This window comes from Stegodyphus dumicola, chromosome 8 (genome assembly GCF_044657685.1).
Source record: "Stegodyphus dumicola isolate Sdum_Otavi_A_Nest chromosome 8, ASM4465768v1".
NCBI classification, from domain to species: Eukaryota; Metazoa; Arthropoda; class Arachnida; order Araneae; family Eresidae; genus Stegodyphus; species Stegodyphus dumicola.
In genome coordinates, this window is record NC_140775.1 from 12,254,252 (window position 1) to 12,282,216 (window position 27,965).

The 27,965-nt window shown below is 33.2% G+C and overlaps 1 protein-coding gene across 3 annotated transcripts in view; it reads right to left on the minus strand.

The window, feature by feature from the left end:
* Positions 1-26,009, minus strand: part of LOC118195091 (leucine-rich repeat-containing protein 14-like) — a 47,966-nt gene extending 21,957 nt beyond the window's left edge. The window contains exons 1-5 of one of the 3 annotated variants that reach the window (XM_035366326.2): positions 25,905-26,009; positions 19,130-19,421; positions 18,749-18,991; positions 11,932-12,003; positions 1,145-1,323 (exon numbers count right to left, since the gene is read on the minus strand). In XM_035366326.2, the coding sequence (XP_035222217.1) occupies positions 1,145-1,323; positions 11,932-12,003; positions 18,749-18,991; positions 19,130-19,379 (744 nt within the window). In that variant the 5' untranslated portion in view covers positions 19,380-19,421; positions 25,905-26,009. Of the gene's footprint in view, positions 1-1,144; positions 1,324-11,931; positions 12,004-18,748; positions 18,992-19,129; positions 19,422-24,358; positions 24,805-25,311; positions 25,812-25,904 lie in introns of those variants that run through there. The other 2 variants (XM_035366324.2, XM_035366327.2) reach the window with 2 other exon arrangements.
* Between the last annotated feature and the right edge of the window lie 1,956 nt (positions 26,010-27,965).

Below are 27,965 nucleotides of genomic sequence, written 5' to 3' on the forward strand. Positions count from 1 at the left end.
TTTCTGAAAAACAGCATTTTGCAACCAAGACCCAATCTTCAGCACTTCACTCATATATAGTGCCATTATTGTGTCTCTGATGCAAAACACAAATAACTGACTATCGATGGAAATGTTCCCCCACTGGTGAACAGTATGAAGAACAGGAGCAGCGGGATTAGACTTGATACCACGTGGCCTCATGCTCTTATCAGCAACTGCCATTGGTGAAATAGAAGTGAGACTCATTGTTATACACCCTGTGCCATTCAGTCATACAAGAGGCTCTGTCTCAACATCATTATAATCATACATCATTATATATCAATATAAATGTTGATACCATCAACATCATGGCTTTGCATCAGTGGCAATCTTCATAAAGAGTAGAATGACAGAAGCTGCTTTTGATCAATCTTCTAGAAATTGCTCCTGCTGATATTGAAGCTTTTGAAGCTCCCTAGACATTCTGCATAATTTTGAAAATTGTGCTTTGTACAGTTGCCACCACATGTTTTTACATGCACATATTCAAATGTGTTGATGTGCTTCTATATGCTTCGATATCTCAGCCTAGATTCATACACCCTTCAATACATCTCCAAACCCTTTCCATAGTAGATGCATGCATGTGTTTTTAAGCTGCAATACAGCAGAAGGGCCAAGTATCATTCATAGACCTAAAACTGAACCCTTCCATCTCATTGTTGAAACTCACAGAGGCATTTCTTCAGTTATATGTATTTTCTGAGATGAAAAACAATTCAAAACAGAGGTTTTCCATGATGTCAGAGAGCATCAACTGTTAATTCATGTGACATTTCCTTCTCTTTTATCTTATCATGTCACAAACTTAAAATTTCAGACCATTCACACAAATTGCTCAGCTGCATATTCCTTGCAATTTTCATAATTAGACAACCGAATTCTTATGGTGTGGCACTTTCTCTATTGGCTAATGTAATAAAAACTCAACATTTATATATATATTATTTTGCATATATCAAGAAAAGAATCTATAAAGCACATAAAAATGCAAGACATTTCTTACCTATATAACCTGTGACACAGACAGATATTCAAAATTCTCTACAGTGCAGGTTTTGCACATGGAAAATCAAGTAAAAGAGAAAAAAAGCAATTATACATTAAAAATTCAACTCACTTCAGGATCTACTTGTTCAAGAAGAGCTAAAACATTCTTATCAACAAACAGGCTGTTACAGAAGTTCAGACCAGTAATGCTAAGGTTCAACTTTGAAACAAAAGTTGAGTTGTAAATAACCTGAGTGAGAGATTTTAATTCCACATCGGATGTTATGTTTACATGGATTTTCAAAATGTCTGTAAAAATTTTCAAAAATATCTATAAATACAAAACAGTGATAAGTTTAATATCCATAAACAGACTGGTAATTTCAGAGGAGGAAATAAAGGAAAAATGCATAGGAAAGTTATGAAGTCAGTTGTTTTCAAAAACATTTTGTGCCTAAGATTAACTCTAATCCTTTCAAAAAAGGTCTGGTAAAAACATATAAATGCAAGTAAAATGTAAATAATTAACAATCATACATTTTAATTAATACTGACATCTTTACAAATCAGTTATACATTGGTAATGTTATGAATGCTGCTATATGGCATCAAGATTTCCAGTTAAATTAACAATACTTAATTATTAATGTGACTATATTGGAGCAATTTGACCATTTTTTACAGATGAAAATGCAAAAATTAACTTATCATGTGCAAGCCAGCAATATTCACCATTTTTTTAACGAAACATTTCTCTGCTATCAATATATCAGAAGAATATATTAGCAGAAGTCAGAAAATGTTACCCAAATATTCGTAAGGATATCTAATGAAAAATAATTAAAAAATTTTAAAATACAAGTTTAAATTATTAAATAAAGATTACATGATACATTCAATAACCCACCTTTTTCACAAAATACTTCTTTAATTTTTTTTAGTGCGGTTCTTTTCCCTATGTACACAAGAATTTATTTTTGCTTTAGAAGCATCAGAGAACTGAAGAAACTTGACACTGCACACCGACTATCTACCAAATGCACCTCATGATTATTCCCTTTACGTATTTTGTGACAAAATACTGTATTCCTACATAAGTTTTATTGCAATTTCTTCTATCACTCACAAATCAGACAAGCGGTATTTTAAAACTTACTATTTATTCAAAAAAACTGTTGAAACTTAGAAATGCAACAAAAAGAAAGCATATGAAAATGACGACATTGGTTAACTAGAGGACTGTTATCAGCAAGGTTCCCTAAAGAATGTTTATGTATGTGGATGCAAGATTTTAGCACATTTTGAGGAATCCTATTATACAGAGAAAGAGAGTTATATTTTAACATGTCTGTTATCTTGTAATATATTTTTAATTTAGAAAAGTGTAATTTGACATTATTTGGATGATGAAAAATAGCAGATGAAACCTATGTGTACCCTGGAAAGAAACCATTTCAAAATCCAGAAGTTCAGAAATTCTTTAAATTTTGTTGCAAAATGCACAGTGAGATAGCTTCTCTGCAATGCAGAAAACTATGGGCTTAGGGCTGCCAGAAAGTGACAGAGAAATGCAGGGTTGCAAAATTGCCCATTTGGCGATATGTCATAGACGGAGTGGAACATTCTAGAATGCATTCTTAGCAGTTTTCTCAGGAATATTCTCGAAGGTATGTTACAGCTATATATTCTCTGCTTGTACAAGGAAGAAAGTAGTGTCTTGAGTTCAGAGATTAGCTTAACAGCGATCACCCGAGTCGGGAGCTGTACTTAGTGCTTTGTTGTGAAGCTGTCTTCACCGTTATAGCCTGAAGCCTGTGCTGCTGATTGTTTCAGTATGTTTGTCGTCATTTTCGATAAGTGTAATTATATCTTTGGAACTTACCTATGTAATAGTGCTTACTGGTAAATAAATTGTGTTTTGATCAAGTGTTCATCAAGCGTTATAATCAATTACTCCAAATCCGCAAACCCATAGAATGCAACAATATTAATTATTTTACACTTGCTTTATATAAAAAAAGTAAACTTTTCTGCTACATGGTGATACATGCCCGACTAATGTTCTTATCATAAACACGGTCAATAATACATTTTCATTGGATTCGTCATCACTGCGTTCACTGTTCGTTGAAGTATGAAGGTCATCCAACCCCTTGCTGTTTGGATTATGTCATCTTTTTGCCTGTTTGTTTCCTCTGAGCTCTCTCTTCCTGCTCTTCATAAGGATAGGTAATTCAGTGTTTCTTTTCTTTTTGATGCAGTTAGTACAGTGAGCATGGCTGAAACTCTGGTGTTAGAAGAGACATTTCCACAACTAATGGAAAGAAAAAAGAATCTCGAACAGCGATTAAAAGAAAGTGGTGAAAACCCTGCTGATATTGAATCTTTGCACTCGATTAATCAAGAAATAGAATCTCTTACACTCGATTACGACCTAGTTCAAAAGTAAAAACCCAACATTAACCCCATACACCAAGGATGTCAAACTCGCGGGCCACATGTGACCCACAACAAATATTTTTGCGATCCGCCCAATATATTGGCAAATAATAATATATAATAATAAAATAACATATTGACGAAGAAAAAAATGAAATGTTTACTGCTAAGTAATTAACGATAATTTATTCAGTGTTGTTAGATTACTCACAGCGAGCTGACACATACACTACTTAAATTACAAATGCGTGTGAGTAGCTTGCGTTCAGCTACCTTCGGCTTTTGGGGAACACGTGCACTCAAAACTTGTACGCATCCCCTGATAGCCGAATGTGGCCGAACTCATGGTCTCAGTTTTCCAATCATAGTTTTATACGATATATTGGTACATGCCTGTGCATGCACTTTGCTTTATTATTAATTATTACTTAATTCATATTGTTACGGATTTCATAGTTATTTATTTATTTAGTTTTTTTTATTTAGAATTGTAATTAGATTTGCTTCATGTTGCCTTAGCAACGCAGACGATTTTTGAAAAGATAGCTGCATTGGAAGGTTAAAAATAGAACAGCGCGTGCATTTAATACCTAATAAATAAATATCTCGTAATTGCTGTTGCCATCCACAAAAATCCAGATATTTATAGATGTTTCCAGTATATTCGAGAAATTAATTATACAGCTTATAAAAGCCAAGAACAAACAACTCATCTCAGTAGTAGCTGTAGTTCTAGCGAACTGTTTGTTTACTTAAGTAAACTTTACTTAAGTGTTTACTTAAGTTTGTTTACTTGCTGTGATTGATTTGTAGCGATTTCGCTGGGAGATAGAATTAGTTTCTCTGTTTTGAATTGATTTTTGCTAAACGTTTGATATTTTGATATTGTTAGAATATTTTTGAAGAAATATTTTAGACTTTTGATTTATCTCTTGTGGAAAGAATAAATTTTTGTTAACTTTTTAACGTTAACCGTGTTTATTCCAGCCCTTTGTATTCAGTATGTCTATATCAAAACCAAGTGGTAGTAAAATTAAACGAAGAATCGCTGACGAACATAGAATATTCGAAGTAAAATGGGAATTAGAATATTTTTGCTGTGAAATAAAAGATAAAATAATCTGCTTGATATGTAATAATACTATTAATGTACCAAAGTTATATAATATTAAACGTCATTACGAACAAAACAAATCGAAATATAACAATTACGAAGGATTAATGAGAGAAGAAAAATTGAAAGAGCTCAAGTTAGGAGTGAAAAAGCAACAGTCCATGTTTAGCAAAGTATTGCAAGAAAGTGAAGCGGCGATACATGCAAGCTACGTCTTGTCCAAGTTGATAGCTAAACATTCGAAGCCTTTTACTGATGGTGATTTCATCACGGAATGCCTAATGAAAGCTGGAGAAATTGTTTGTCCTGGAAATGTGAAGGCTTTTCAATCAATTTCATTGTCTTGAAATACACTTGCAGAAAGAGTTACTGATTTAGCCACGAATTTAATAATTTTTCACCTCAAATAATTTTCACACACTCACTCCAAAATTCCAAGAAGCACAATTCAATTTTATTCTTAGAAATTGAAAGATGACAAACAGAGCCATAGCTAGGATTTTCAGCTCCTGGGGACACCTGAAGATTTTGCGTCCCCTTATGTGCGCCAAGAATGCAAAATACAGTCAAAAGTCTTTAATCTGGACGTCCATAATCCGGAATGATCTACAATCCGGACCTCAATCCTACATACTTTCTGTGCATGCATCAATGCATAATGCGTTAACGCATGCGCATAATACCTTTACACATGCATATATGCGTCTACGCATGTGCATAATACGTTTACGCATGTGTGTTTAATGTATAACAGACGGTACAAGCTAAGCTAAAATTATCTAATTATCTATTTCAGTTAATGTTGCAGATTGCGTTCTTCCTTAATCTTCTAATTGGATCCGGCTTATTATTTTTTACTGACTGCTAGAGCAAATTTATAAAAGTAAGCTTGAACTTTTGATTATGTCAAAAAGAATTTCCGATTCTGGAGCTACCAAAGGATCTACAAAGCAAAAGCATGTTCCGATGTCCATAAAAAAAAAGTGGAATTGCTGCAAAAAATGGATAAAGGCATATCCTTTGATTCTCTAATCATTCCGAAATATGTTTATGAATTTCACGCAGCTCTGCGGGGGGGGGGGGGGGCAACGCGGCGCGCAATGAACTGGAAGTTGATCTGTCAGCACTATCCTTTTCTTCCGGGCAGATCTTTTTATTTTATTCGGCTTATAATTCCTTACTAAATGTAGTATTTCATCTCGATGTACTCTGTTTTTGATATGATTTAAATTAAATATCAAATTCCTCGACATTATAAATATCACGAATACACATCAAATAGTTTTCTGGTTGCAATTGTCTAATTTTCGACTATGCGTAATGTATGCTTTACGCATGCGCGCGTTGAAAGAAATGTTTAAAAAAAGCTTTCTTTTTTTTTTTTAATTTTGATACCCTTTAGATCATAATTGCTCTTTATTTCATAAATTATGGTTTCATATTTTTAATTTTATAATTTCTGCATGCCATCTTACCAGATTTAAACTGATGATCTATAATCTGGAATCGCCGAAGTCCCGATGAGTCCGGATTAAAAACTTTTGACCGTATTTCATTCTAAAATTTGTAACATCAATTTGGCACTCCCTGGATGCTACGCCTGGGATCAGATATCCCCCCTTATCCCATCCTAGATTCGCCACTGAAAACAAGTTAGCTAAAGCACTCATTAAATGTCTTCCTAAAGATACTGATCAAAGATATCGAAATGAACTAAAAGAACTTGGTTTTCATGTAATTAAGGTCCAGCAATTTGCTTGCATGCATAACGGCCACATCGAAAACAATCTGATTCTTATAACTGAGTTAGCTAGGACAGAAGATTCAAAGGAGATCTCATATCTGGCATGCTTAATGTTATGATGCACAACAGTTGTCTGTACAGAGTTCAAAAAAGGTCTGCCACACTATCATTAGTGCCAAAGATATGGACATGCACAATCTAGCTACCACAATAAACCATGCTGCCTTATTTGCAGTACTTTTCATCTTAACAAAGATTTCCCAAACAAGGAGGAAAACATCACCCCCACTTGTGCTCAGTGTTCTGTTGAACACCTCTGTAATAATAGATCCTACACAAACTATCCTGGTCATCTTAGTAACAGAAAAAAAAAAAAAAAAAAAAACCACCAAACAGAAAATCTAGCTTGTTAAGCTCCCTTCCCAACAAAAATGAATTTCCTCTTCTGAACGAAAATGTCACTGCTCTGGTTAAAGACCCCATATGGGTGAAGAAACCAGCCAACAACTTTGAAAACTCAAATTTATTTTTCAATAATGTTAAAAGTCTTCATATAACTGCAAAAATTTTCATCGAAAAATTCAAAAGAGCTAAAGGCTTTTATGGAAAAATTAAAGTTGCAATTAAAGCATTCAATTACTTTTAGCACAGTGATTATAGTTTTAAAAAGCCATAATTTAGCTGAAAAACTAAACAAGGCAGGTAACTGCTATCTCAGTATAGCATTTTTCAAAGCTAATGAATGGTATCAGAGGACAGCTGATCGAAGAAAAGCAATTTTTAATGTCACAAAATAGGCATCCTTTTTCCTGGAAAAACCTTGTGAATCAATCTACTGAACCTAAAATATTCTCAAAAATGGCCGTTTGCACAATAAGGGCAGAGGGACTATCATCTTCATTAGAAATCATATTTTTTATGATACTATCATCCTAAAGCTGACTTCAGTAGAAGCCACCAGCAGCAAAAATATTGGCAAAATAACACTTCCCTTTACATCCTTGCAGTCTATAATACCTGTGTAAATACTCGAGATCTTGATTTGATGAGCCTTGGTCCCAACACCATTACTGCCAGTGATTTGAAAGTGAAACACGAACTTTAGAATTCCTTCATTTCAAACAATAGTAGTAGTAGTAGTAGTAATGGAGGACGTGGGCACCATCCCTCTACCATCATGGTTAATAGGTTCTGCCCACCTCCGCCCTTGTCTAGTATTTATTAATAATTATAAAATTTTTACATTGCCATACATTGTGGCTGATTTACAAATAAAGTGTATACAATAATTGCATTCACATTATTAACATAACTTATTACATAAATTTTGGTTGGAGAATTTTTTCTAATGAATTTCTTTCTTTTGTAATTTTTTAAACAGTCTATATATTATTTCTTTATCGTGCAGTTTCTCTTTTGTTATTTGCACCCTTTCAACTAGAATGTTGTCTAAGTCGTCTTGCAAAATTCCTTTCACTTTGCTGCAGTTCTTTCATGAGTTTCTCAGTTTCAAGGTTTCTATTGTATTCCTCATATTATACCTTATATATTGTGCTAATGTTTTCCAGAATAGTACTTTTTCTTTCAAAATTTTTTCGTCTTTTCCTTTTGTGTGTCACAGAATCCTATCTCTCATTGATCCCACCGAATCAAACCTGATTTTCAAGTTTATAATACATTTATGACAATTTAACTACCAATGTGTCATGTCTTCATAATTGCGAAAAGTCAGTATTTATTTATCGTAATTTGAATGCATGTACATTTTAAATACATGTAAGATATTTTTTACTAGAAATTAATCACTTTTTCAAATGATAAGCACTGCTGTTATTTGCTTTACTCTATTATAGATTGCATTTTATTATACTATGACAGTTTTATTATAACTTTTTATATGAAATTATATTACTTGATATAAATCTGTGCCCAATTTTGTTAGCATGTCCATTGTTTTTGTGTTTTTTTTGCACTGTGTATTTTTGTTTTACTAATGTGCTGCTGTATCATTAGCGATGTCATCTTCTGGGAATACTGTATCTAAAATTTGATTGATAGTTACATCTGAAAGACTGGAACCTTAGGAAATTCTTGGTTGAAGAACTGGTGCAATTTTACGATGCAGACCATATACATTTTAATTTTTGGTACAAAATTGATGACAGGAGTTATTTTTTGCATGCAGAATCATTCGCTTGTAAAGTGCCTTTTCTCTTTGATAAATTTGCAATACATTTGATTGGGCCATGTACAGTCTTTCAGACTTGAATTTACGCGCGAGAGTTCTGCATTTCTTTTGTCCACCATTTTAGTGATTGCAACTATTTTGGATGACGCTGGGGAAGGATTTCATTGTAAGTATCTCGTATATCAGTTTTGTATATCAGTTAGTAATAGCTCCATGAGGTTTTCAAGTTCTTCTGGTGACTGGACGTGGATAAGATGCTGTTCATTTCAAACAATAACAGAAATATTTTATATCATCAGCATGCTAGTACCAACTTCTCTAGCATCACAGGTCCCACAGCTTCCACCCAACACCAGAGGCGGCATGGACATTTCTGATATCTTGATTGCAAATTAACACTCCTACAATCCAGATCTACCAGTCACCAACAGGCTCTCCAGTGACCACTTCCCAGTTCTCTTCACTCACTGTAATTTTCACTCCGGACTCCAGTTCTACCCTGTCAAAGTCAACTGTAGATACTATTGAACCAATCTTTTGATAAAAGTCTCAAAGCCTTGTAGAAATTGATACTGCCACAGAATACTTACAAAACAAAATCTCTGAAAGTATCAAGAAGAGCTCCTTCATCATCAAGCAACCCAATTTTAAACTCTCTGATAACATCTTGAGAAAATTTGAGGAGGAAAATAAGCTCTGTAAAATTTACACTCGAATGTGCTACCTCATCATCAAATTTAAATTTAATGCTGCCATTCATAACATCAAGCGATTTTACTATGACAACAATAATGAAAAATGGACTGAGTATCTCCATAACATTTCTTGCACTGATTACTCGATCTGAAAACTAATAAGAAGCACACACACACACACACACACAAAAAAAAAAAAAAAAAAAAAAAAAAAACAGCATCATTTATGACAATTTTTGTTATCTCTACGGCTAAAAGAATATTTGTGAAAATAAAAACAGATTATTTTGCACAAGTCTGTGAGTGGCTATTGGCCTTGAACAAAGCTCAGATGGCATAAATTTACAAGTGTTGGAGAAAAAAAACTTTAACAGGATATTGAGGTATTTAATTTTTGAATTTAATAGTTAAAAATATTACTTTGTTTTTTGTGTACCACCTGTTTTTCTCTAGTATACCATCAGTTGAGTATCATTGATATAGACAATGATCGGCAGATGTCATGATGAGAGTTTTTATCAAGGGGTAGCGAGTAGTTTGATTGAATACAGAAGAGCACATTATGCACTATCAGTACTTCTCTATTAACAGGAAATATAAATATAGGCAAAATATCTAATCAGAGATTGAAATGGCAACCCTAATGAAATATACATCTTCATGAAAAGAATGACTGTTTTGTTAAAATCAAAATAAATACAAAAAATGAAGACAAATACAGAAATTTTCAAATAAGAACTCATGCAATTAATCTGTGGTTTTATACAATGGTCCATTTTTTAGTTTCAATTGACATAACCCCATCAATATGAGCTCCTGCAGCCAAAGGAAGTAAATTAATTAGCCACTGAAAAAAAAGCACATGAACTTTCAACTCAACATCTACTCTGTACATTTCTGTGATACAATGATTTCTGTGACAACAATTTTTTCTATCAACTCTTCTGGCAGTGTCATTTTAGAGCTTCAGTGCTAATAATATACAATTTTGTTTTGTGGTTTTATGAACAATCTTTAAGAATGAATAACACATTTTTTCTTGGAAAAATGTAACCATGATTCTTCATAGTTGGTAATTTCCAAATTGTACTATCCATATTGATTCTCTCTCTTTTTTAACAGCATTTCAACAAAAAGGCAACTGAAAATGTTGAAAGGAAAATTACTCAGCTGATGTTCATTCCCTCTGTTGATTCTTATGGACATAACTGCTTGAGGGGATAAATTAAAAGGCTAACACAACTGACGTACAATTTTGACTGATATGCCATTAATAAAAAATTACCAGTCTATCAGCCCAAGAGAAGGTACAATTTTGTAGAGAGATGCCTAAGGGAACTAACTCCTGTTTAGGTTACACATGCAAGAAGCACAAAAGCCTGCATACAAAACAAACTTCCATTCCCTGGGATTCAAACCTGGATAAACTACTAGTGTTTCAACAGACTTATTCACTTAGCCAAGGGCAGGTTTTTTATGATAATAAATGTTATAAAAATTCAGGGAAAATTTAATTTTACAGAAATTTTCAATGCTGTTTGTATTATGTACATTTTAGGCAGTTTATAGCAAATAGCAAATAAAAGGCTAATACAGTCAGTACAAGTTCTACCTAAAATATATTCAAAAGCAACAATTATTTAATACAGGATATTATTAAACTTCATCCAAAAGAACAGAAAAATTATGTAACTATTTTATAAAAAAGTTACTTCGATAATTTATTTAATAGATTTTTATAAGTAAAGCATTTATTTCAGTTACTAAAGTGGAACAGATACTAAAAATAATTTCTTTCAACAAAACCAAAATACAGTACATCTTTCATATTAAAATGTGACTGAATTAAAGATTAATTTTTTCACTTTGGTACCACCAATGGGGAGGACTCTGATTCTTATTTTAAAAAAAAAATAAATAAAATGGTAAACTATACAGGGTGAATCTGAACATGTGGGTAAAACTTGAGAAAGTGATAGAAGGCAGCTATATGAGCCTTCTATCCTGGCATGAAATGGGAAATGGAGTCTTTGCAAATGTGCATCAGTCCCTATCGCGCAGGTATGAAGCCTGCATTACAGTAATTTCTTTGGAGCACGTACATCAATTACATCCCTGATAATAAAATGTTTTCTGAAGTATGTCCTCTCATTGTGTTAATTCTTTAAATGTGACAGTGAAGAACTACCCTTTAACTTCTCACCCCTTGCATTCTGACCACACATTCTATGACGAATATTGCTCATATAGCTGCCTTCTATCATGCTCTAAAGTTTTGCCCACTTGTTCAGATTCACCCTGTATTATCAAATACAAATTTTGCAACTTTGATTTGTTAGCAATAATAAAACATCGATTTAAACTAATAATAAGAATAAAACATCAATTAAATCGATAGTTTATGACAATGCACGGACTGGATTTACAAAATATTCAGCACTAATAAATTCATGTACTGTATATCCATTTTCTAAGATTACCTCCTCATGATAGTTATGTTTTTATATAACAAATTAATTTAGAAGTAATGAAAGCTTGGTGAGTTTGTCTCTGTAAAATTCAGATGCTCTAATTAAAAGTGAAATTAAATTTCAAATTAAGCTTTGGTGTGTAAAAAGCATCATTTTTTAAAGAAACACAAAATTTTTAAAAGAATTAGCCTTTATTTTAATATAAAGATGGAAACTACAGCTAAAACAAATAATAACTAAAAATTTCATCAATAAAAAGTACTTACAAGGACTTGGCTGATTACTTTCTGTACACCTTACACTTTCAGCCCACATCTTTTCACAAATGCGAGAAGCATCTAAAATAGAAATTACCATAAGAAAAATGTATCAAATACTTAATGTTCTAAAATACATTGTTAGAGACTATTCTGCATGTAAAGTTTTCTCTTCACAACAGCTATCTTCCAGAAGAAAAATGCAAAAATTTTATTCAAAACAAAAATTTAAAAAAATAAATAAATAAATAAATAAAATAAAAAAAAATAACACAAATATACCATATTCCCAGCAACATTCTTTGAGAAGGAGGGGAGGCATTACTATAAAACTCTTTTATAATGTTTGATATACCACTCTAAAAAATCCCCATTTGAAAACTAGCAGTAACATAGCTGCAAATAATACTGTACTTCAAATGAAAGCCATATTTTCTTCTATTTTTTAAATGAAAAATAAAGGCAAGGCTTAAATTCAAAATGAGCATTTTAATATTTTATTTCTGCTGACCTGCACTCCACACTGTTGTTTTTAAAAATGTCACATAAATACTGAATTAAATGACACTAATGATATATTGTGGAGCAATAAAGATGATAATTTAATGTCCGAAAACAAAACATTTCAAAATGACAGTGTGATAAGGTCGCATAAATCTACGACGAATGATTTCAAACTGCAAATTTAGAGTGCAATATACGTGAAGAAATCACGGGACTAAATATAATTATTTAATTGTTATTAAAATAATATTAAGTTGTAAAAAAATAGTTGTTATTAAAATAATATAAAATTGCTGGCAATGTTAAAAACGCAGGCTCGAGAGCCACGTATGGCTCTCGCACGATTGATGTATAGAATTTGATTTTTGAAAAAGATAAGTTTTTCTCTTCAGAATTGTATGTAGCCATTTTTTAGCATTCAATAAATTTTTTTACGCTGTGTTTCGTTTTCAACCTGATGTCACAACCTAGGGTTCGCATAGCGGTTTCGGCCACTACACCACAGCAGTAAATATTAAAAGTTGGTGGCAGCGGTGAGATTGTTCCTGAGAGTAAATTTAGGAACGGACTTTTTCGCCTGCGAACATTGAGTTTTATGTGAACAGTCAAGACTTTCTTCTCTTCAAGAACGATCTAATTTTACGTGCAAGGATAGTTCGTGTGGTGAAGCCTCTTCAGTGACAAGTGACAGTGTGCCAGAAGGGAATGTGAACAAGAGAGAGCAGAGCGGGAACGTGAACAAGAGAGAGCAGAACGGGAACGTGAACAAGAGAGAGCGGAATGGGAGCGGGAGTGAGTTGTTGAATTGGAAAGGTTAAAACTGATGAATGTGGTTCAATAGGCTAGCTTCACGGTTTCGAAAGTTGAACAATCTAGAGAAAAAAAGGTTAATTTGAAAGATCTAGTACCGCGTTTTGAACCGAGTAATATAGATATTTCATTATTCTTTATGCTATTTGAGAAACAAGCTAAAAAAGAGAACGTTAATGAGATTGATTGGGTCTCACAATTAATTCCTTTATTACCTCACGATGTAGCCCAGTTAATAGTGAAAGAACCAGCGAATAAAGAGGATGATTATCAGCATGTTAAGAAATTACTCATGCAGAGATTCAAGCTTAGTTCTTGGGCACTAAAAACAAAATTTGAAGAACATTCTAGAAAAAACGGAATGTTATGGGTGGATTTAGTGTATGAATTGAGAGTGTATTTAGAGAATTGGTTGGATTCAGTAGAAGTTCAAGATTTTGAAAGTCTTAAGGAACTTATGCTCACTGAGCAAATTAAGCGGCGAGTCCCTCTAGAAATAAGAGGGCACTACTTAAGACAATTGGGAAGAATTTAAAACAGCTTCCATTTTAGCAGAGAAATGCGACAAGTATGAGGCTTTGCGAAGAGATACGAGGAAGTTAGAACAGAGAATAGGGTTAAAGAAACCATTTGAGAAAGATAGAGAGCGGTATATAAATTCTAACTGTAGTTATAATCAGAAAAGTAGTGGTCATCAAAGAATTAAATCAGAGGAGCATAGAAAAGAGGAGGCTCCTAAAAAAAGGCAAGTTTTCAATGAAGCAGGTTTCAAGAAACAGCGGAAAATAAGGTGTTACCAATGTGGAAAGGATGGACATATCCGACCTAACTGTCCATCGCTGGAAAAGAATAAGGCTAATCTGGTGAATAATCTAGGAACAGAGAGTTTACGAAAATGTTTCGAGCCGTATTTCAAGAAAGCAGTAATTAATGGGACAGAGAGAGAATATCTGAGAGATACTGGAGCTGGTATAGATCTGTGTAATAGTACTTGGATTAATACTAGTGACTTATTAGGGGAAACTGTACAGGTAAAACAGCCTTTGGACACAGAATGTAAATGTTTACCTTTGGCGAAAGTCACCATTGAAGGTGATTTTGGTGTGGTCACCACAAAGGCAGCGGTTACTCCGGTAGAGTTAGATAAAGAGTACTATTTGTTAGGGAATAAAACTGCACAGTTGATTGAGGAAATTAGGGAACGACCAGTTCTCTTGAATGCTGTGGAGACTCGTAGTCAAACGCATGCGTGCAGGAGTTTAGAGAGAGCGAGTGCAAATGACTTAGATTCCAGATCGGAAGAAAAGAAAGAGATAATAAGTGAAAGGGCCATCAATAATGAGCATTCAGAAGAAAGGAAGTTAACCAGTAATACGAAGGAGGCAATTAAAATTGCAGACATCAGTTTAGAAGAAAGGTCTATCCTTGTGGATGTTTTGCCAGCAGAATTCTTGGAAGCACAAAAAACTTGCGCTAGTTTAACGACCCTGTGGAAGAAAGGGGAAAGTGAAAATGAAAAAGAGTTTATAATAGTCATGGAAAGACTATTCAGAGTGGCAGGTTCTAAAAAAGGGGAAGATAAGCGTCAGCTGTGTGTGCCTCTTGTTTTTAAGAAAGGGATCTTGAAGTTATGCCACGAGGAAATCTCTGGTCATTTACGGGTAACAAAAACCAAGGATAGAGTTTTGACACACTATTTCTGGCCTAATTGCTACCAGGAAATTGAAGAATTTGTGAGGACATGTGATATTTGTCAGCGTGTAGGTCACAATAAGGATAAAAAGAAAGCCCACATGAAGATTGTGCCTGTTATATCAGAAGTGTTTAGCAGATTAAATATTGATGCAGTAGGACCTCTGATCGCTATTTCACATGAAAATAAATACTTAATTACGTCTATTTGTGTTGCTTCCAAATATCCAGATGCCATTCCTGTACAGAATTTAAACTCTAAATGTGTGATTCAAGCCTTGATACAAATCTAGATCAGGTTACCCTAAGGAAATTCAGTGTGATTTGGGTAGATTGTTCACCAGTGAACTTACATCTGAGTTTTTTAGTAAGTTCGGAATTAAGGTGTATCATTCTTCTGTGTGTCCCCCTCAAAGCAATTCTGTTGAAAGGTTGCATTCCACCTTGAAAAGGGTATTGAAGGCTTTGTGCTTGGAAAGCGGGAAGGATGTTTGCCATGTGCTTTGTTTGCCCTCAGAACTGTTAGCCATGAGAGCACAGGTTTTAGTCCCTGTAAGTTAGTACATGGAAAAAATTTGAGAATGCCTCAAACAATTGTGTATGAAAACTAGCTAGAGGAAGAAAGTTTAGACCCCACTGTGGTCGAGTATGTTCTAGACTTAATAGACAGATTAAAGAAGTGTCACTAGCTGTGTGTAGAGAGGATGAAAGAGTGTCAGAGTAAAAGGAAACTCTGGTATGATCGCAACGCTGTTATGAGAAGGTTTAAGGTCGGAGATCTCATGCTTGTTTTAGCCACGTCTAAACCACACAAAATGGCTCTGGATAGAGCCAGGTAAAGTAACTAGTGCGATTTCTGAAATCAATTATACGGTAGAGATTCTGGGTAAGCGTAGCAGTGACACCATTTATCACGTAAATTTGATGAAACCTTATTATCAGCGCCCCGAGTTTGTGAATCTTGTGATGGAGGAGGTCATAGAAGATATTGAGGGAGAAGTGGATATTTCTTATCCCTTGGCTGATCCAACTCAGGTAGATTTTTGGAAAATAGTTGGAGATATTAAGCTAGAAGAAAGAGCTTCGGCAGAGGAAATAGGAAAATTCCAAGAAGTTATAAGGAAGTATGGAGCGGTGTTTTCATCTGACCACGGCTGTACGTTTTTGGTCGAAATGGATATTAAATTGTTGGATGAGACTCCGGTTAGAGTCAGGCCTTATCGAATGTCGGCGAGACAATCCGACATCCTAAAAGAGGAAATTAGGCGGTTGCTTGAGTTAGGAGTCATAGAAGTCGCGCAATCTGATTATGCTTCGCCTATGATCTTAGCAGAGGTCCCTGGTAAAGATCCTCATCCTTGTATAGACCACAGAAAATTAAATTAAAAAATTATGACCGAATTTTTCCCTCTTCCCAATATTGAAGAAGTGGTAGAAAAAGTCAGCGCAGCTCCATTTATCATAATCATGGATCTAACCAAAGGATACTTCCAGATACCACTCACAGAGCGTGCACGGAGGTATGCCGCATTTGTGACGCCTTTTGGATCTTTCATCCCGAAGAAAATGATGTTTGGATTTTTAAATGCGCCTTTCTATTTTTGTAAATTGATCGCTCAAGTTTTAGGAGGGCTGGACAATTTTGTTCTACCGTATATTGACGACATCGCAGTCTTTTCGCCGACTTGAGACAGGCATATGAAGGATTTGGATGTGGTTTTAAATCGCCTTCAGAAGGCTAAATTGACTGTTAAGCCCTCGAAATGCAAATTCGCACAAGACCATGTGAAATTTCTGGGTCATGAAGTAGGGTCTGGGAAAAGGTCGCCTAGTGAGGCCAAGATTCAAGCAATCAGAGATTTTCCGATCCCCACTACTAAAACACAGATTTTATCTTGCTATTTCTAATATAATAGATCATTTTACCAACCAAATGTACAAAATTCATATTTATACAAAAATGAAATCTTTGTGTAAACATTTGAAACATCAAACTTTTCTATGATTTTTTTTAAATGCTTTTATACATTTTGATCAGCTTCACACACTGCAATGGACGTGTTTCAATATATTATAGAGGTTTTCCCTTTTTAATATTATTTATGTTTCAATTTATTTCTATAAATATTTCAGACAGAAAAGTACATAATTCTTCATACATTTAATTTAAATGGAATTAAATAACAGATACTTTTCTGTTATTGGGATCAGATTCAGAAATGTATGTATGTACGTATATGTGTGCATAAATACATGTATGAACTTGTATACACGCATACATGAACACATATATACATTTCTGAATCCAGTTCCAATAACAAAACACTACCGTAACATGATTCATATGTAATATTAGCTGTTTCTAGCATAACGTTTATAATGTAAATATAGTGACTTCCACAAATTTATTTCAGGTTTTAAAAATATGATACAATTCACAACAAGGTTTGTTTTTTAAGTCTCACAATAGAATTTATAATAGGGAAATCTACAGCATCTCTATTCATAAATATTTATATACACATACACAACATAACGATGAAAAATGGCAAATTGATCATTTGTTCTAAAGAGGTGTTCAACTTACACATATTCCAGCATATTTTAAATCCATTTTCATTCTAAACATTACTGCACATAAATGTCACAAGACAAATTCGTAACACTAAGAACTGGGTATTTACATATTAATGCAACTTCCCTGGCATAATTTGGTTATTTTCTGCAAGATGGAAAGCTAACAGTTACTTATTGGATGCAAGTTGCTAATTTTTGCAACTTTTATTTTTTAAAGATTCCCAAACTATCACCATTTATCATAAATCAGCAAATACTAAATATAAAATATGTAAAAAAGTATATGATATATAAAAGACACTTTTAAAAATACATATTTTAATTATTAAATAATACTTATATGATATAAAAAACTTTTTTCATAAAATCGTTTTGTAATTTTAATGCTCTGATCTTCCTGCATACGCAATCTGTTTTCACTTAAAAAACATCAGAGAACCACACAAACCCGGCATCATGCACAACTTCAGCATTACTAATAGCACTATCACACATATCTTATTCCTTGCTTTAGCAATTTTGTAATAAAAATACTATATTTACTGATAATTTACAGTTTCATTCAATATGCCAAAAGACGGGATTTGCTCCTATTAATCATCAAATGACTGACATATGTACTGTTTCATTTTTAAATAAAATTTTAGGAGTGAACTGTCCTTTTCCTAAGCTCCCTTTCCTGATAAGTTTTTTTTTTTTAATCTCAACAATATTCATATTTCACTGTTTAATTCCTAAATTAAAGCTTCTAAAAATGACAGAACTACATATTTCAACAATATTCATATTCCAATATTTAATTCTACATTAAAGCTGTTAAAAATAATAAAACTATATATTTGGCAAATCCATATGGTTTCTGGTATCTCAGCTTAGGTTGAACAGCTATTACAGTCACACATGAACATATATGGCATAATAAAAGACACATACTCATACAGGAGCACCTTGATATTTTATGTATAAAATCAGGTAGGAAAGTGATGAAAATGTAGCAGCACAGGATATCATAATGGGCTGGATTAAGCAATTAAAAGGGCCACATCTGCCCCACGGGTTAACTTATGCTTACCCAACATAAACAAAGATACTAGTTCAGCGAAACTGAAGAAAAGTTTACAGAAGCTGTAATAATAAGAAAATGATTTATGTAATTTTTAGATCACATATATGTTTTTCAATATATTTACTCAATATCTGTGTATATTTAACTTTTTAAAAATTATGAAACTGGTATACTTACCTACAGACAAATACTGCATGTCAACAACACGTAATGGATTATTTAATCTTTTTTCTCTTATTAATGAGCAAAATGTAGAGAATATAATCTCAACATTATCTCTAAAGATAACATCAATATCCCTTGCTCCTATTTTGAAGTTTTCACAAAATACAGTCCATGTGTTCCAATTTACAGGTGATGGATAAACAAATTTTTCGTATGGATAGCATTTTAACAAAAACGCTATTGAAAGTGTTCTCTCTGAAATAATTCAAAAATAGATATTGTTTTGATAAAATTCACACAGAAATTTCTACATATTATCAATCTATAATGGAAAAATAAAATATATAATGCAAAACTTCCATTTCTTTCACACCAAATGTTATAATTACTTACTTAAACTTATGGCTTTATTCAATAAGAAAGCTTGGATAGATTTTGGAACTTGGCTGCTGATGTTTCGCAACATACAAACATCCGATAAGAGTTTTTTGGCACATAATTCAATTAAACTGCTTATGCTTGGACTTACTATTTCATAAGAATCAAAACAATCTGTTTCCCAAACATCAGGTATTTTGTGCAATATCCTGGCTGGTTCTGCATTATAATCTATATCAAGATCAAACACACTGAATTTCTTCATTTTTTCCCCTTTCTATTTGAAGCTGAATTCACAGATGTAAATCTATAAAAAGGAACAAAGTTTTGAATTAAAATGAGACAAATTAACAAAATACTAGAAAATTAAAAAAAAAAAAAGAAATGCTTTTTTATTATAGCTATCCAACATTACACACTGAATGATTACGTTATTACGACCATCTGACAGTTTGAAGCAAATTCATTATGGCATTATATTGTTGCCACTATAGGGCTAGACTAGTATTAAAAAAAAAAGAAATTTTAGCTCCTTTAGATAGTTTACGTGAATCATTTCTGAACATATGAAGAAAAAACATCTTCTGATAAACTCAGAAAGAGGAGTATAGGAGCTTGCACATATACAACAAGTATCAGTTAAACTGCCATATTTGTGAAAAGTTCAAGAGCAGCTATAGTTAAAGTGCTTAAAGACTGGAACTTTTAGGGAAAAAAAACTGGGTTTCAATGCATAACTTGCTGTCATCTTCAACTAGTGAATGCTCTGGCGAAATGGAGAGTTTCCACACTTGTAGAAAACAATAGAATAATAAACAATGCACAAAATTGCAGCAAATCTTAATCTGGATTGTCTCAAATGGTCTAATAAAGCATTGCACAATGCATCATATGGGTTATGGATGCCAGCCAGTTCAAACACCATTGCCGTAACCAAGACTGTGGAGTCGGTAAGGAAAATGACTGACTTCGATTCCTAGAATTTTATTAATGACTCCGACTCCTTCATATATATGTAAACATATACACACGGGTACAGCTTATTTTTTTAATATAAAAGAAGTAACAGATGCTACAGAAAAAAAATTGATGCATAGCAAATTTTTATATTAATTAGCATTTATTACAAAATGGAAAAACTGGCATTAGTAATTTCTAAGAAACAGTAAAACTTCGGCAAGATCTTCTTTGTTGGAGGACCATAGATCCAATTTGATAAACTTCAGAACTCAGAAGTGTCTTTCCACACTGATTTCAGTAGGAAAAAGAGCTGTTACTACTAGGGCTACTTCCTTTAACTTTTCAAGATAGAATTTTTTTATAAGTTCTAAAAGAGATGTCTTGCAAGAGCAATCATATTTATCTATTTCTTCAAAGGCCGTGCATGTATTTTTTCATTTTTATATCTATCTTTATATCTTGATTATTTATTTTCATTCGTTTTGCCTTTGCCTTTTTAATTTGTTTGTCATCCAACAAAATTCAGGGTTTTGGATCTACATATATTGAACCCAGCACGATCTTACTGTTTCTAGTTTATATGTCTTATTGATCTTATTGCAAACTAGTTTCTCTTTTCTTCATTGAAGAAATGATTCCTTCTGCAATAAACCCTCCATTTCAGAAAGAACAAACATCACATACTTCCAGTCTTGCCTCTTGTTAATTCTTCAGATTGTAGCTTTTTGGTGGCTATATATGGTACAGAAAGAAGAGTTTCCAATTCTGCAAGATCATTCCACAGTCTTTCTATTAATGAAACATTAGGGTTACTTATATCTTCTGAAAAAGTTCTTAATTCTAACAACCACTATATCATCAAATATGTACTTCTCCATTGTGTTGCTCCTTTTCCTGCTCATTTCCTCAGAATGGCATTTCCTCAGAATTTTGGGAGTTCTTGCTGCTATTGCTGCTTACCTAAATTGTAACTAAATGAAGCAGTTTAATCAATAATGGCAAATATCACATCTATTCTCCTCCCTTATATTTATTTATTAATATGTCAATAAAATAGAAAATAACTATTTATTAATGTATATAGTTCATAAATAAAAATATTAACTCAGTTTATCGTTAATTTTTTTTCAATTCCCTTTAAACTTCATTTCAAATTCAAACTGTTCAACAAAAACTGGAGTCGAAGTCAACGTGTTTTTTTAGCGACTCCCTAACTCCTTTTACCCAAAAATCTACCCGACTCCGTAACACGATAAAACATCTTATATTTGCTCAGGAGCACAAGAATGGGACTTTGGATAATTGGAAATAAATTATGCGATCAGATGAATCATGTTTTCAGTGTCACCATACAGATCAACAAGAGAAAATTTGGAGAAAACAGCATGAAAGCATGGATGCTAAGTGCATTGCCTTAACCATCCAAGCTGGTACAGGCAATATGATGGTTGTTTTCCTGGCATGCTTTAGACCCTTTGTGTTCAGTAAGCCTGAACCTATCATCATATATAAACATCGTTGTTGACCGAGTATATCCTACTGTAATGATAATTCATCTCAATGGTGATAGTGACTTTCAACAAGACAATGTGTCCTGCCATATAGCTGGCATTGCATGGCATTGATTTGCAAACATAAAGACTTTATTTCGCTGAGGCAGCTACCACAATCCCCAGGTCTCAATTCCATTCAGCATTTGTCAGATAATATTGAAAGAGATTTCCAGATTCACAATCATCCAATCTGGACCTCCAAGGAATTAAAGCCATTCACGAGCACAGCTGTGGAGAGGATCAGGGATTTGGTTACTGCTCCAACTCCAAAGCAGATGTAATGGATTTGGTCACGTGCTTTGCTGAGTTCTTCAGTGGACAGGTACATTTGTTTTCTCTCATGTCCTGACTTTTACGAATAGCATATAGGCCACTGTTCCTTTGCAAGGTTAGGTCTATGCAGGATTCATACACATTTCTGCACACAGAAATTAAGTACTTTTAAGGACTTTTAAGGACCATTAATGAAAAAATTAAGGACCTATGAGCAAATGGGAACTGAATAAATTCAATTAAAAATACTATTCTATGCCTGAATTTCACTTTTTGTAATACCATCCTAAAAATAAAATAGATCCCTGAGTAGTATGCATTATTATTAAACATGAATTAATTAACATAATGATTAATAAGTTTGAGAATAAAATAAACTTTATACTACAATTTATCGAGTAGGACTAAATATTTTACACTTATAATAGTTGGACATATTTGAAAGAAGATGCCATTTACTTATGTTTTACTAATAGTTAGCTTTATGTTGATTTTTTTATTTGTCTCATTTTGTTACATACTTAGTCAGTCTAGAGGTTTAGTAAATAGCAGGTAGATTTTATGTCAAATGGTATAGGTTAAAATGAGAAGTAAGACCATAATCAGCATGATTCATAACAAAAGACTGAATGTTGTCACCGCTGTTGCTTGCCTAGAGAGAGACCTGCTCATTAGAACAAACCTGAAAGGTCCGATGTAGACACAGTTGGCAAGTGTTGAAACTTAGCCAAGCTCTGTTTGATGCAGTTTGTGTCATAGCTTTGTGTAGAATTCCAAGGGATTGTAGCCCAGTTAATATACTTTAATGTTCCAATAAGCGATTAAAGTACCAGAGATGATAAGTTGTTTTGTATTATTTTTAAGTTTCACTAGATGCAAAGAATAAGTTTTACTTTAATTTTAAAATTTTTGTGTTTTATCTTGTGACCACAGTAAGTGTTAATGAAAGGCAATAACTCGCTTTAATATGTAGAAATAACTTTTAAGGGTAAGTAGTTAGTTATAAATAATTAAATTAGGTAATTAGATAACCTTAGTCATTATGGATTTACATGGCCACTATTAAATTATATTTTTTAACAATATCTGTTAAAAAAGCCTATTAAAATCAAAATCTAATAAAATTTCACAGTTTAAAATACATGTAATTTATGACATTGATTCTTAAACGGTATTAGGATACACATTAAAAGCTACAAAACATTTATGTTTTGTAACAACACTCAACAAAATATTTATCCTTCATTTTAATTTGAAGCCTTTCCAAACATTTTGGCTAGTTTATATCGATTTCCTTCTCTTTAATCATCTTTTCTAACAATTAGAAAGTTGTCTCAATATGCAAACCAATGCTCTCGCTAGTTTCTGCGTGCTTATCTCCTAACTTATCAACATCTCCACAAGGTACCTATGAGGGTTTACTTGATCTGGTAAAAGTTAAATAGTCCCAACCCCCCCCCCCCGACTGAATCATAAACCAAAAGGCTGAAATTATAAACAATTGGCTAAGTTAGATAATAATAACTGCACATATCTTTGAGGAGTAATTTTCTTTATGTATTCAGTTTCTTTCTTCAACATGGTTCCTTTTCATTTTATAATTTTTGGATCTAATTATTTCTGTTATTCTAAAAAACACTAAATGCATTTAGAATGTATAGAAAAAGTGGCTAATTCTATTTCTTTAGTAATATGAACATTCAGAAGAAATATGAAATATATATGGTAAAGCCCAGTTACAAAGCTGGTGTGGCAGAATTTTTAGAATTTAGTGACACACCGAACAACAAAATCTAGAAATAGCAAAACGTTTAGAATTTAGGATCCACAGAGATTGCATCAGGTGGGAAAATGCCTAGTGCCAGCTCTGTGTATGGTGCATTAAGGCATATTAGATGAATCTTTTAAATTGTAAGTTTTCAATTTCTTTATTAATAAAAAAAATCGATTTCTATAATGCCTGCCCAGTGATAAGATTAGAAGGCACTTTTGTTATTTTTGATGCTTGTGTCTAGTGAAAAGTAGAGAAAATAAAGGGAAGATAAATATGTTAAGAAAAAGATTCTAGTATCAGATGTAAAACATTTAAATATTATGTTTTCATTGTTCTTCCAGACGTTCTCCAAAAGGTAAGAAATTCATCGCAAACTTTCTGTAAAATACATCCATTACGTGTCGATATCAAGGAGACATTTTTCATTTTCTCACATATTTCTCGAATCTTCTAGAATCATGGGTCTATAAATCTTGATACAAACCATTCTAAACTTTCCACGCTGCAATGTCTAAAATACTAAAGAAAAATTATTCCTACCAATTCTGTAACAGCAAAAAGTCAGAAATATTTTGAAAAAAAAAGGAGGAGAGAAAAAGTGTAAAATTAATTTTTTAGAGAAAACTGATGCATATTCTGAGAATTTTGAATATTTCAAGACAATTGCATGGGAAAAACGCTTACTATGAAAAAATTAAAAAGAAGACATTTTGGTTGATCTTTACATTATGGTAACTTGGCGATTTTTTGGCGAAAATTTGGCAACCAACTCTCCTACAGCAACCCTCTATTTTTTTTTCCCCGCCGCCATTTTGTTTTCACGAAGTAAAGACATGTTTCCTTTCTTTTTATCTACTGAACACTTCTTCCAACAATCTACTAGCCGAATTACACTTATGCTAGAAATTTTATCAAACAAAACTGCTTAATCATGACAAATATTCACTGCAAAATTGGGAAAAAGTGCACAATACCATACTCCTTACGCGTTTTTCAAAATAACACATACACATAAACCATGTACACGCCGACTTATTTTTACTTAAAAAAACATCCCAGAATTGCACAAAAATGGCATTGCGCACACTCTTCACTATATCCATGTACACTGCTTTTTTTTCTCATAAATTAGAAAAATTTCACGAAAATACATGACAATTTTCTCAATCTTTAAACCCGGTAAAAAGAACATATATGAAATTACCTGATCGCAAAAAAGTATTTACCCTTTACAAATATGAACATTTCCACATATAAAATAAATAAAATATCCAAAAACTTTTACCTCTAAATCATGTATTACATTATACACGTCACCAACGAATTCATACCGCAAGCATTACAAATACTTAGTATCAAATATTTAAATTATTTCCATGCACGTTTACTTCAACTTAAACGCATACCAAATTCCTACAAACATAAAATTCACAAAATAACTATAAATTCAAAAACACTACTTAAAATATAAATGAGCACATACATTAAATTAATAAAAATTACCTTACAATCCTAATTACTTTAAACTAAATCATTGCTAATAACAATTTTCCCAATAATACCAAATTCCTTTCCACCTTACATTTAGAACAATGCATAAAAATAAAATCCTCAAATAATTAAAAATACTAACTTACCTAATCTTCTTCAGAATCTTGATTACGTGTCCGATAAACTTTTCTTATTTCATCCGCTAAATAAAAAGCAAGCGTATGTGCGCCTGTTTCAGGATCTTTAAAATCATACTTATAGTTCACAGCAAGGTACCAAGTAAAATAAATAACTTAATAAAACTCGCGAAACAAACTAAACTTCTATCTCGCACAACCTTAAAGAAACACTTATTACTACCCCTTTCAATCCCACTAAATACCCATTTCGAATTCACTTTAGTTAGGGCCATGGGATCCAAAAATTAACGAACACTGTTTCACACAACACAGAATAAAGCCAAATACAAAATTTCCAGATATTTTTCCCGATTTCCCCCCTTTTCCAATTAAAGAACCGTAATTCGTCCATTAATATCACTTGACATATCCCAAGTATTTACTGCTCACATTACCAAAGTCCCACGTAGTAACCTTTATCGCCTCCAAAATGTCGCCAAACTACCAGTTACCATATTCTAAAGATCAGCTGCAAGTCGAATCTTAAAATTATATGCAGTTTGAAAAATGCTTCCTTTTATAAAATATTCAAAAAAGGGCACAGCTTTAGTATAGCCCACCTGGAATTTTAAACAAAAAAATATCACCAAGAGCGGCGATAAATAATATGATCTGGTAACCCATACTATTCGCCAAACGCAATGTAAACAAGAGGATGGAATTACGGTTACAGCTAATTTAGTAGTCAGTCACATTTATTCAATTTCGATACAAATTACCGACATATCCGTTTACTCAAAGTTTAATGCACGTGCCCTGTATTCTTACTTTTCCGGTATAGATTTCTCTTAAAATTTGTCTCACGCTGCGTTGTAGGAGGAAATACAACATTTTAAATTAGAATTCTACTAAAATTAATATCTAAATACACAATTCGTAACATTGTTATTGGCGATTGTTTAACGCTCAGATACCGTGAATACTATTTTGTATATATATTTTTGGCTACTTGAGGTGATATTTTTGCGTTTAGTTATTGCTTGCTCTAAAACTGCTGTTAGTGATGTTTTAATTAAATATCAGGAGATTATAAAGGAAAATTTAAGGTGGGAGTTTTCAAACAAGCGTAAAATTTTGGGAAGAAGTATTTTGAATTAACAATAGAGTATGAACTTTTTAGAGGGTTTTTGATGGATTGTCGATTATTGAAGGATAACGTTTTCTGTGAAAAATGTAAGATACCATGCTGATTAGTTAGTCAGAAAAAGTCATCGAATGGTAGTATTTGCAAGAAATGTACGGCTGAGAAATCAATTAGGCTAAGATCTTGATTCACCTGTAGTAAGCTCAATTTTTCTAGAAACTTTTTTTTTTTTCCCCAACGCGAATCAATAGAGTTGCTTAAGCGCGAATTTCTGCAATTCTCCGATTTCTTTTAAGTGAAAGAAGATTTCTTAGTATATGAGCAATGCAGAGTTTATTCAATTTCTGATTTTTAAGTAAAAAGAGATCGCTATATACATGGGCAAAGCCAATGCAGTGCGCAATGCCGAGGTTGTGCACGTGCTTAGTTTGTGCAATTCTAGGATGTTTTTTTAAGTGAAAATCGATCGATGTGTACATGGGCAAAGCCAACGTAGTGCGCAATGCCGAGGTTGTGCGCGATGCCTAGTTTGTGCAATTCTAGGATGTTTCTTAAGTGGAAATAGATCGATGTGCACATGGGCAGAGCCAATGTAATGCACAATGCCGAGGTTGTGCGCGGTGCCTAGTTTGTGCAATTCTAGGATGTTTTTTTAAGTGAAAATCGATCGATGTGTACATGGGCAAAGCCAATGTAGTGCTCAATGCCGAGGTTGTGCGCGGTGCCTAGTTTGTGCAATTCTAGGATTTTTTTAAGTGAAAATCGATCGATGTGTACATGGGCAAAGCCAATGTAGTGCTCAATGCCGAGTTTGTGCGCGGTGCCTAGTTTGTGCAATTCTAGGATGTTTTTTTAAGTGAAAATCGATCGATGTGTACATGGGCAAAGCCAATGTAGTGCTCAATGCCGAGGTTGTGCGCGGTGCCTAGTTTGTGCAATTCTAGGATGATTTTTAAGTGAAAATAGATCGATGTGTACATGGGCAAAGCCAATGTAGTGCGCAATACCGAGGTTGTGCGCGGCGCCTAGTTTGTGCAATTATAGGATGTTTTTTTAAGTGAAAATAGATCGATGTGTACATGGGCAGAGCCAATGTAGTGCGCAATGCCGAGGTTGTGCAATTCTCTGATATTTTTAAGGGGAAATAGATGGATGTGTACATGGACACCGAGCTTTGATGTTTTTCGGGCGAATACGGATCGTTGTTTACAAAGGAAAACGAGATAATGTGTGATGACAAGCTGTAATGTTATGTATTTTATATGCAATGTTTAACATATCGTTTGTGTATTTTAAATTTGTATTGTTGTTTTAATTGTGAATTATATTTAAGACATCATTTTTCATTTAAATTGTATTTTAATGTTTTGGTTTTGATATGTTTATAATGCTTTCCGACTTACGATACATATCGATAGCCCGACGATCTACTCAACAGTAGCAAAACTGTAAACTTTGACCCTATAAGTAACTTTTACCTCATTATTATAATACGTAGTGTTTGCAATCGTAATCGCACTTGATAATATGAGTTCGT